Source organism: Rousettus aegyptiacus, unplaced genomic scaffold (genome assembly GCF_014176215.1).
Source record: "Rousettus aegyptiacus isolate mRouAeg1 unplaced genomic scaffold, mRouAeg1.p scaffold_m13_p_3, whole genome shotgun sequence".
Classification (NCBI taxonomy): domain Eukaryota; kingdom Metazoa; phylum Chordata; class Mammalia; order Chiroptera; family Pteropodidae; genus Rousettus; species Rousettus aegyptiacus.
The window spans coordinates 83,178,150-83,190,329 of record NW_023416306.1 but is presented as its reverse complement, the minus strand read 5'-3'; the positions used below and the strand labels follow the sequence as shown (position 1 = coordinate 83,190,329).

The 12,180-nt window shown below is 38.0% G+C and overlaps 1 protein-coding gene across 10 annotated transcripts in view; it reads left to right on the top strand.

Annotated features, from left to right (window-relative positions):
* NEO1 (neogenin 1) overlaps positions 1 to 12,180 on the top strand; it is a 218,253-nt gene that overhangs the window by 185,455 nt on the left and 20,618 nt on the right. For 4 of the 10 annotated variants that reach the window (XM_036218360.1, XM_036218355.1, XM_036218358.1 and 1 more), the window contains exons 17-22: positions 1,755 to 1,978; positions 2,064 to 2,202; positions 4,161 to 4,268; positions 5,738 to 5,932; positions 6,599 to 6,631; positions 10,275 to 10,343. In XM_036218360.1, coding sequence (XP_036074253.1) covers positions 1,755 to 1,978; positions 2,064 to 2,202; positions 4,161 to 4,268; positions 5,738 to 5,932; positions 6,599 to 6,631; positions 10,275 to 10,343 — 768 coding nt within the window. The remainder of the gene's footprint in view (positions 1 to 1,754; positions 1,979 to 2,063; positions 2,203 to 4,160; positions 4,269 to 5,737; positions 5,933 to 6,598; positions 6,632 to 10,274; positions 10,344 to 12,180) is intronic. The other 6 variants (XM_036218357.1, XM_036218359.1, XM_036218353.1 and 3 more) reach the window with 3 other exon arrangements.

Here is a 12,180-nt window from a genome sequence, read left to right as displayed (position 1 = left end):
AAAATCCTTTAAAGGATTATATATATAATGTAAAATTTCTGTAACTATATAGAACATCTAATTTAGATCTGAACAGGAAACTTTATTGAAGTAAATAGAGTTGTAAATTTTTCTATGGGTACTGAAAAATCAAAGAATTTATCATTTTCACAAATCTCTTTTCCATTTGTTTCCCAGAATTGTTACTCTGTATTGCCTGCTATGTCTTCTGGATACGTTGCATAATATTACAGATTTGGCGTTCTTTTTAAAAAGATAATCTCCCTTTTTTTAATGCTTTTACTTAACAAGACCAACATCGTTACTACATGTTTGGTAGTTCTATCTTCTGATCCTATGTACTTAAAATTTATAAGTTCTTTTAAAAATAACTTTGGTATTCCATAAAGGAAAAAAAGCAAAATGAAAATGGGAATAGTTAAATAAGTTGTTTGCTACTTTCTTAAGTCAGCCTACAATAGAAAAAAACATCCGAAATCTTTTCATGTGACTTAAAAATATAGCTTTCTTGCTAGCTATACACAAGGAAATGTTCCTAACTCACGTAACCTATTTTTTTCCTAAAAGTTGTTACAAACAGAAAATTTTTTTTAAAGAACTCTAATGATTTTTGCACCTGAAGGTGTCTTCTGTAACTAAGTGATATGTGTCCTGATCTTTGAACAAAGCCCTTGATTATTATGTATGCTGTTCCTCTCTTATTTTAAGTCCTCATTGTGTAGGAAATACACAAATGGAGACTATGACTAGATTGGCTGTTATTCATACACAAAGCCCATGTCTTTTCAGATTTTGAGTTATAGGAATGGCTAGTCACCATAACCATGTGGGAGACCCATTTTAAAACCTTAACTTAAAATAAACAAATGTGTGTATACTTGGAAATCCTGACCAAGAGTTGGGAAAGCCCAAATGGATCCTGCTCTATTGCTGTGGCCTCATAGTCCTTGCTGCCTTTGTGCTCATTGTGGCCTCTGTTTTGATGAGAATGTGTCTGTCACATATGGCACAGGACAGCACATGAGTATAGACTTTTCTTTTTATCAGGTAAGTATTCTGATTTCTAAAGTTCATAAAGACTTTGTCACTTGCACCCATAACTGTGACATTTCCAATAACTTATTGGTATTTATTAATGGGTTGTTCTCTGACTCTGCTGGAGAAAGTGTAACAGGACAGCAGCAAATCCGAACTAGGCCTTGTGTGGGCGTCAGATACCCTGAATACCAAGGCCGGGCTGAGTTGCCATTGGCTGACATTCAGGGCCCAACTTGAGAACAGGACCTTTACATGTCCAATGATTTTCATTGATAAGCCGGGTCGCAGAAACTCAGCCACAGACACAGAAATATCAGAACAGATCATGAGCTGTGTGTTGCTCATTCAGAAATTACACCCTTGATTTTAAAAGCAATTTTTATCTTTTTGTGGTCTTTTCTGGACAGAAAGTAGAATTTTCAAGTGATTTAAGAAAATTCAAGTATTAATATATTAAAGTAATCACCAGATTATCAAATTTTAATCAAATTACAGAATACATTAGAGAATATAGTTACTGTTTCTCTAGATATTCTCTGAAAGAACACAAGTGGAAATATTCTTTCAAATGAATAGTGGTTGTCTATTAACTCCGGATTCTCTTTCTCTTTCTTTATTTTTCACCTTTCATTCCATTATATTATTCCACATTTCCCTTTTCTTTTATTTTTGTTTATGTTAAAATGCCACTTCCTTTCTAATTACTTTTTACCCAGACACTTCTGAAGTTGATTTATTTGTTATTAATGCTCCATACACTCCAGTGCCAGATCCCACTCCCATGATGCCACCAGTGGGAGTCCAGGCTTCCATTCTGAGTCATGACACCATAAGGATTACATGGGCAGACAACTCACTGCCCAAACACCAGAAGATTACAGACTCCCGGTACTACACAGTCCGATGGAAAACCAACATCCCAGCAAACACCAAATACAAGGTACTAGCACATGTGCTCTGTGCAAGAAAAGCTAATAATGATTGATGTTTTCTAAATCTAAAGTTCTCGATTCATATGTTTCCAGAATGCAAATGCAACGACTTTGAGCTATTTGGTGACTGGTTTAAAACCAAATACACTCTATGAATTCTCTGTGATGGTGACCAAAGGTCGAAGATCAAGCACATGGAGTATGACAGCCCATGGGACCACCTTTGAATTAGGTATGTGTTGTCAGAATTTTATGTCACGTGGCGTTTCTTCTCTTTGCAAGACATGAAAGCCAGTGGAAGTTCATGTCATCGTTGTGCCACATTCCAAGTCGTGAGAATTCTCGTCCCCTGCCTTTACTGTCCAAGGAAAGAACTGGGGGCATAGACTGGCATATTCACTGAACACAGTGAGCAGCTACAGCTGGAGTTCAGTGTTTGCTTTTTCAGCTGTTGAATTATGTTTTTTTCATCATTTATATTTGTAAATAACAAGAATATTTGCAAATAACAGGATGATATAATACAAAATATACTAGATTTTAGGAATCAGGAGACTTGAGTTAAATCCCAGGACAGCCATCTACTGACTGTGTGATCATAAGCAAGTCATCCAGCCTTCGAATCTGTTTTCTCCATCTAAAGAAGAGGGGTGGTAATCTCTGCCTTTCCTACTTTGTAGGATTATCGTAAGGGTAAAACGAGGAGCAGATGGGAAAGCACATGGTAAATTATAAAGCACTGTGTAGATGTATGGGATTATTTTCATTAATCCTGCTTTACTGGTAAATGGAGATGGAGAAGATGAAGTGACCTGCCCTTTACCAAGCAGCAGCAATGCCTCGCTTGCTAGAGCCTCAGCACTTTCCCAGCAGCTTTCATGCAGACCAGTTAGTTAATGTCTTGTAAAATCTCCCACTGGCGTATCTTAGGGTTTTTGTCTGTAGGTAAACATGGAAGAGAAAAGACCACTGAGCAAATTAAGCAGGCCATCAAGGTTTGGGATTCTGTTTTCTTTTTTGCTCACTTGTAGGCCTACCCTTCTACCCCTTCTACTTTCTTCCGCTTGGGGATATATGTAGCCATTGGGAGTCTCTGTCTATTCCAGCCTCTTGGGTTTTTTTTTTTTCTCTCCTGTATATAAATAATGAAAAGTGAAACTGTAAAGTCTCTCCAGATGGCTTGGCCCTAATGCTTTTTTGTCTTCTGAGCAGTTGGTTGGACTTCCTACAGAGAAAAGGGGTCGGATTTGGAGATCTAGAAATACAGTGCATAGAAGCTTAAACAAACCTTGAGTTTGCCTTCTTTGCCAGTTTTAATATCTTTTTGCTTTAATTTCAACCCATTAGCTAATAAGTGGTATTGTGTATTCCCTTAGGATGTTTGCACTTCCCTAGGCTTCCTTCCATTTTATATTAGAATTCCAGTATTTTAGGAAGAGAAGAACAAATTTAAGGACAAACTTAATTTGCTCATTTTCCTACTAGTACAGTAAAAGTTTTCAGTTATAACACGGAATAAGAAGTGTAATCATTTTTTTTATTTTTATTTTTTTTTCTGTTGCTTAAGCAGCTTTACACTTCAGAGCAGTAACCTCAAATAGTTGACAGTGTATTTTCAGTACAAACTTAAAATACATCACTTTATAAATCATGTGTTCTTTGAAGGAATCGAGGGTTTTCAGGCATCATACTTGATTTAGAGAGCCAACTATAGGTGTGAGAGAAAATGATTTTACATTTAAAAGTATGCTAACAAAATAATCCAAATTAGAAGGGAATGTCATCTTGGGAAAATTACATAACATTTTCAATGTCCTGATCTTTCAAGCAGGGATAGTGGTAACTACCTTTCAAGTTGCCATAGATATTAAGAGAAATGTTATTTGTAAAATATATAGTAGGTACTTGGGAACCACTGAGGTCTTTTGATTTCCCTGCCTATCCTATACATCCCTGAACCCCAGCCGAATGCCACTTCTGTTTCCTCGTCATATGGTATTCTCCTTCTGATATTTTACATATTCTTCTTTTTATTGGAGCTAGTTATAGACAGACTGTGAGTTCTTTAAGTCAGGAGTCTTCATTTTTTTGCCTTGTACCCTTTATTTTGCCTTATAAATGGAAAAAGTCGAGAAAATGGTTAATGAAATTGAAATGACAGGAATTATTAAAAGTATTGTTATTTTGTAGTTCCTACTTCTCCACCCAAGGATGTGACAGTTGTGAGTAAAGAAGGAAAACCTAGGACCATAATTGTAAATTGGCAGCCTCCCTCTGAAGCCAATGGCAAAATTACAGGTAAGATGCCATTAAATGTGTGTCTCTTCCCTATTCCTGCCTGGCAGAGGCACCCAGAAGAGTTCTGTTTCGTTGGGAGTAGTGGGAGTCTGAGTGCTGGCTGCATCATTTTACGAGGTGCTGTGAGTCATGATGGTCTTTAAAAATGGAGCCAAGGGATGCCCTTTGCCCACAGTGACATAAAAATGAGTCGCCAGCTAGTTGTTTTGACTCACATTGGATGAGAGGCTGATGGACACAGGCTGCACTAGGCAGATAGCCTTTGGTTGTAGTGGAACCTCTCCGCCTCTCACTACCTGACCTGCTTTGGAGTTAAAGACTCTGCCTAATTCTGCAGGATAGTTCCCAATGAATAGAGATTCAGATCTTTTACCCTGAAGGCTAAAAGTGTCCATTAGGCTTTTTAATACCCTCCCCCTCCCACCACGCCTGCTACTTCAGCTTCCTGTGCTTTTTACAATTAGAGTTAAGAGTATGACTTGGCCCAGGCCTTTGAAGAGACCTGGAATATTTCCTTGGACTTCCGGAAGAGAACATTCTGCAGTGGGGACCACTGTAGCTTCCTCAGCCTTATCAAGGAGGAAAACCTGCTGGGAGTTTGCTGTTAATTATCCCCTTGGAGTCTCTGCTCCGAGTAGGTATAGATTAGGTATAAGCTAAGGAACAGTAGTTTGGCTTCTGAAGTTCCTTGGTGTGAATAGGGTTACCTAAAAGGAAACTGGAAACATTTCTTAGCATTATTCTGCTTTGGCTTTCAGTAGAAACTCCTTTCCATAAATCCCTGGTATTTATGTCATTTTTTAGGTTTCTTTAAACTTGTCTCTTGACTTGGCTTGCATTTTATTTTTTCTTTAAAACTCAGTAATGCCGTGCATTTTTGCACTTTGTGAGTCAGGTAGGCTTATGGTTGTAGCTCTTCCTGCCTCAGCCATGGAGATCAAGCGCCCTCTGGTGGAGATAGCAGGTGGCGTTTCACTGTGACTTCCACCCAAGTCTGGGAGAACTTAAAAGGTTGTTGCCCATCTCCCAGGAGTTTTTCTCCTGGGAAATCACATTAGTGAGAGCTAAAACAGCGTGTCAGGTTGTTATTGGTTCTTAAAACAGCACTATTTTAATTGTAGACCCTTTAAGATACATTATTTAAATATTAAGATGTTGAAGTGATTATTTTTCCTATATGATTTCTTAGCTTCTGAGAGTACTTAATTCTGTATTTTTTATTTTTTATTAGTTTTATTACTTCAACTGGTGATATAGATGATAACTCACAGCCCAGTACTATGTAAACCACACTGTGGTTTTCTTAATATAATGTTTAGTATGTCATTTGGAATACATTTTACTATTGCTGTTTAATCAGCAACTGGTTCTCTACTTGTTTATGCTATAACATACATCGTTATTGACTTACTGATTGCAAAAGAAAAAGCAGGAATAAGATTTCATTTCTCATTAACTGCTTTGGACAGGTTACATCATATATTACAGCACAGATGTGAATGCAGAGATACACGACTGGGTTATTGAGCCTGTTGTGGGAAACAGGCTGACTCACCAGATACAAGAGTTAACACTTGACACTCCATACTACTTCAAAATCCAGGCTCGGAACTCAAAGGGCATGGGGCCCATGTCTGAAGCTGTCCAGTTCAGGACACCTAAAGGTAAGGCTTCCCCAAACAGAGTGTGTTATCACGTGTCTTTTTAGTGGGCCTGTGCTTGCACATATGACTTTAGTGTATAGAGATTATGGATAATATGAGAAGTTTTCATGATGAGCCACAGTGTATACATTTATCTCAAAATGATCCCTCACTCACCACTGACCACCCTAGGTTTCTGGCCTAACCCTATCACATAGAAGGGAACTTTGACTTCAGACCGTTCAAGGCAGGTGAATTGCAGTCAAATCGGATGTGAGTCTCTTGGTTCCCAGACAGAGTAATAGCATATTATTATGATGGATGATTCTCTTTCAACACATGCAGGCTCTTGACCTGAAAGGCTTATTTTAGACTTTTGTAGAGAGAAAGAGACTAAAAGGGGTCCTTTAAAGAAAACTCTAGATAAGAAAGTGAAGATAAAAAGTGTTAAACCAAGTGAGTGTAGGAATAAAATTTAGTCGGGAACTGAGTCTATGGAAATATAGAAACCATATATGGATTTCTCTTCTGTTAGCACTTAAAAAAAAAAGAAAGAAAGAAAGAATTGATTTGGAAGTTTGTGGGGGTTTTGTTTTTATTTTTTTCCTTTAAAAATTCTGCCTGTCCCATCTTCAAAGCTTGTGATCCTTGCTCTTGTTTTTTCTTCCCCTGTGCTTGGCCTGTTAGCGGACTCCTCTGATAAAATGCCTAATGATCAAGGTAAATGAGTAGATGGCCTCTCTTTCCTTTCCTCTCTTTCGTGACCTCTTATTAGCTTTTCGTTGGTTTTGTTTCTTTTTTTTTTTTCCCCTGAAAATCAGTACTATGTGTTAAAAACTATGTGTTTATTGGCCAAAGTGGAGTTGAGTCCTTGTTTGTGGCACTTGGGGTATCTGAAAAGCTGGGAATCTACTTAGGAGCTAAATAGACTGGCAGAAAAAAAAAATCGAGTCAAATAAACTGAGTTCTGCCCCTGTAGGAGATTGGTAAGATTATCGTTTGCACTAAAATATTGAAATTCTGTAACAGTAATAGGCATTTGTGCCAGGATGAGAACAAGCATACCAATTTGTCATATTTGTAGCATCTAGGATTTTATTAGTATCTCTAGATGAAAAGTTGTAATCAAATTCAGCAAATACCCTATTTTCCTCCCCACACAAAGAATCTACAAATTTACCCTGTTGAATTGTATGATTATCTGTGACAAAATCAGTGCTGTTTACTCTGTTACCATGAGCTTAATTCAGAGCTCCTTTTCCATCTTCTCCCTTAAATACTTGATTTAAAGTAGAAACCTAAGAAACATGTGCCTCAGTGTCATCATTCTTGAAATTATCTGTTAGCAAGGGCTTTTCACTGTAATTGCTTTGGCGGAGAGGTAACTGTACTTAGTGATTGTCATCTCTGGGAATTCAGCTACAGTTGGTATCTGTTTTCTATACTAAGAAAGAGCAATAACAGTAAATTTGATGGTTGCTTTCATGGTTTAAGAGTAGTCATTATAAATACAAAGTCTTTGGCTCTTGGTTAATATCAAGGTCAGAACTTGAGGTTTCAAGTTTTAGGGCTTTGAAAATGTGTTTACATTCAATGAGTCTTTTGTTGTACGTTGGAGAAACTGCAAACATGATTTTGTATGTGGGGGAGGAGTGCCACAAGGCACCCTAATCATGGTAGAAACTTTGAACTTAAGCATGAAGAAAAATAACCATATTGTATATGCATAGAATAAAAATGTGCTCATTGCCATTCCCTTACTTCATTCCACAAGCCAGAGACCAGTTCTGGGCTGCACCACACCTCTGACATTTAAAATTCTTTACTTATAATTATTTTTGGTTTTTGGCTAATCCTTGGAATTTCCTGTTCATAGGTTAAATTTAAAAGAAAAAATAATTGGGAAATAAAGATGTTAAACCAACCAGCTTATTAGCAAAGTATGTTCTTTGGCAATTATCTACATAATGTGATACTCTGGATAGTTTGCCTTAAGTGTGGGCTGCCTGACAAATGACTCCACTTAGACATGAAGAGCCTAACAAATACTAGGTCATCTCCACCAGCTAGACTTTATCATAGTGAAAAGAACAGCTGGAATCTTGACATAAGGTGTGTGCCATTTGGGAGGAACAATGGCATCAGAAGTAAGAGGATAGAGTAGTAAGTATGGACAATTGAAGAGAGACTGTGAGTTAAAGTCTAGAATAAGCCCTTTTGGATACCCAAGAATGTTTGTTACCTTTCAGGATTTTAAACTTCTGGATACATAGAACACATTGTTTTCATCTCTAGATTTATTGTGTTAAATGAACTACATAAAAAAACCTTCATATTTTAATTTCTTTAATTTCTTCCAAGTCTGATCATTTATAGAAGTACTTGACATTAGCTCTAATGTTTTAGAGGAACACAACTAGTTTATGAATTTCTAGTCAAGCTTTATTTGTAGAAATTATTCTCATAAGTTTTCTGAAGCTTTATGCTCTCTATCTCTATAAAGAGAAAAATAATATTCTTTCCTAAATATTTATTCTTATAATAATAGTAGTTAATATTTCTTGAACATTTACTATGTGTCAGGCAGTATTCAAAATATTTTATAGGATTAAATTTCATTTAATTCCCACAACAGTTTTATGAAGCAGATACCATTATTATCACTGTTTCACAATGAGGAAATGAATTCCCAAAAGAAGTAACTTGCCAAAAATCAAACTTAATACATGATGGAGCCAGTATTCAAGTGTAGGCAGTCTCTTATGCACTGTGCTATATTAACTCTGAGGGGCTGCTTTTACTTTGCAATTCTTTCAGACCTCTTGATGAGAAGTCTGATACTACTTCCTTCTGGCCCCAAATCCTTGCTTTATTGGAAAACACTCCTTGTATTTTCTTTCCCCAAGTAGAATCTTCTATAAACATGAAGAACAAAATTCAAAACCAAGAATAGGAATTTCTAAACACTGATATTTGTGTTTTCTTAGGTCCGCTTGTGAGGTGGTCCCATGTCTAAGGTTAGCAGCCTCACTTTTGTTCCACAGTGATGGATTAGGAGACAGTGTCCTTTGTGAGCAACTAGAGGGAAGACTTTGTTCATCCATCTTTGGATATTTAGGTGACTGAGAAGGAACTGAGACCCCAATTTGAACCTTCACTTGCCTTCCTGCTCCTGCTTAGGTCAACTTTATACTTGGAAATTATGCAAACAGGGTGAATTCCCCTACCCTGAGTGGAGATTCAAGTCCTCCACCTAGAGAGGGAGAGTTCTTGACTGAGCTCAGAAAGAATTCAAGCACACGCCAGAGTTAGAATCAAAAGGGAAGTTTATTAGAGAAGGAATAACACTCCATAGTCAGCATGTGGTCTCCTCTCAGAGACAGAGAATGTAAGAGAGGAGAGGGACAGAGAGAAGAAACTGGGAGAACAAAAGACATCGAAAGACAGACAGAGACAAAGACAAAACCCTAAGTGTTTGGGGAATTCAGTTTCTATGTCATTCTTAGTTTCTATGAATTACAGTTTAAAGACTTTGTTTACCTATTTTTATTTGATGGTATGGGTATATGGTGTGAAAGATAAGGGCATGTAGCTTGAAAGGTATGGGGATATAGTGAGAAAGCCTGCTGGCAGTCCCTGGCTTTTGTTCCATAGGTTCCATGGTTTTGGCCTTAGGGAATGAACCACAGAGCACAACCTAAAGACTCTGTTTTCCCTTCTAGGTATGAGTGAAAGGTTTGTTAGTCATCCAGAAGGAATTTTCTTTTGTTCTCTAGGTTTCCTGTAGTCTGGCAGTAGGGCTGGCAGTAGTTGCAGGCTCTGAATATAGCTTGATTTAACATTTAGATCTCATTACCTCTTCCTTACATTAGAAAGGCAATTTCATAATTTGAGGGAAAAAGCCAAACATTACTGACACATGCTAGGCAAGATCAGCATAGCCAGGACCCTTAGAAGAGTCCAGTTCTTTACTACAGAAGATAACCAAACTGGTACCCTTGGTTCCTTTTCCCAGAGAAGCTGCCTTTACATTAAGTGCTATGAGCCGCCTTTCAGAAACTGTTTCCTGGGCCAGAGAAATGGGTACGTTTCCACATTATGAACAGCGAGTAGCAGTCTGGTTACACACTAGATACAGCCATGGGAAAAGGATGTCAGCCTTTCAGATGCCTCATTGCAGAGAAAGCTATACCTTAGTTTGCTTTGCACAATAGACTGTATTTCCCCCTGTTGTTGATGTGCTACTCCATTTTCTTATCAGAATAAAACGAAAATATTTTTTGTAGAAAACACTTAGTAGCTGTGAAGTGGACTTGGCACACCAATGGATCGGGTCTACTGATGTTATGTTTTTCTCCTGCAGCCTCAGGGTCTTCAGGAAAAGGAAGCCGGCTTCCAGACCCAGGATCTGACTACAAACCTCCAATGAGCGGTAAAGCCCCTCCCCTGGCTTTTTTGGCCTTCTGTGGGCATGACGCAGTTCTGCTGGACATCTTGAAATGTCTTTTATAGCTTATGTGTGGTAACATTGTAGCATGTTACCTATTTCCTTTTATTTATAAATAAATAAATAAAACTGTTTTCCCATGTAGCCAATTCAAAATAAGACTAATTCTAAGCAAACAAGTCTTCCTTTTGCCCACTGCCTCTAGAAAAGAATTAGAATCTTGTTTTCAAAAATAAACCCTCTAGTGGAATTAGCTATCACCCAAATAAGCCAAAGAAATGCTTTGGAATCATTAATTTCTTCCCAAACTACTTTCTGTAGTGTTTTGGTTTGGGAATTCTAAAAAATTCTTCCCACTCTCTTTACCATCTTATGAGCTGGTACCTTCTAATTAGTTAAATGATGATATCTACTTTTCTATAGGATTTCACCATTCGTAAATTACTTTGACACACGAAATCACATTTGATCCTCATAACAAATGTGAGGAGAACAGATATCATTATTCCCATTTTATACATTAGGAGACTCAGTAGAGAAGTAATGTGCCTGGATCCATGTATTAATTATAGAAGTCCTAGAACCAAAACCCAGGCCTTTAACTTCTGATTGTGCCTTATCCACTCTCACACTCAGCCTTAAAGGCACAGTTCTATACCAGATGTGGGAATCTGGTATTGGCGAAAATCCACACAAGTAGTAACTAGAAATAACTCTTAGTGTCTCCTCACCCCTGCTAGAGAAACGTGGAAGAGAAAGGCCTGTCCTCTGGAAACTCCTACTCTAATTGTAGAAATAAAATCATCTCTTAATCTCCAGTTATTTTTTTAAACAAAAAGTGGTACTGCCCAGACTTCAGTGAAATCAACCTATTCTTTGGAGAGCTAGACAAACTTGCATGCTTCAAGAAATTTTTAGGCTCTGAGTTCTAGAGTTTTTTCCTCTTGGGATGCATATGCTACATTTACACGCTGGCCACAATATAATATTTAAGGCTGTGAGGAAAGTAATTATTTCTGTTTTTTCTTTCATGTATGCATTCATTCATTTGCACATATTTTTAAAGGTTCAGGTTCTATGTAATAGGCTATGAGAGCAAGAGGAATGAGTAGCGTACTATCTAATAGAGAAAAGGGAAAGTTCTGTAGAAGAGGTGATATATGACCCAGATTTTAAAAGACACACAGAACATTGCTAAATGTCGAGGAGGAGGTTGAACATTCCAGGAAGCAATAACAGCATGTGGAAAGGCATGATCGTATAAAACAGACTGCTTCCTCACACTGCCTAGAGGCAGGATAAAGAGTCTCAGGTTAGAGAAGATTGGTTAGAACCAGCCTGTCAAACGCTCAGGTAGCAGTGCTAAGAAGTAAGAGCTTCATCCTGTGAAAAACATGTATGCGATGGCTGATAACTAGTGAACTGTGACCGCCATTTATTGAGTATATACTGTTACTCTGGTGACAGGGAATAATGATTTGGGGGCTAAGTAAGCGTGAAATCAGAGAAGAATGGTTGAGAAGCTGTTGCAGTAGACCAGGTGAGGCTTATGAAATGGCCTCTCATTGTCCCAGGTAGAAGGGTTGATGCGCCCTTTGGGACCTCACCTGGAAGGGAGCTTTTGACCAGCTCAGAAGTGAGCAGTTAAATGCAATTAAATGGGGATCTATCTCTGTCGACTGCAGGGGAGAACCACCACCACCACCACCACCACCTCCACCTCCTCTGCTTTCCTCCCAGCCCGTCGCACCCCAGCCTTTTATTCACAGTGCCTGCCCCACTACATACCGCACCCAGTAGCTCTGCACTATTGTTAATAAAC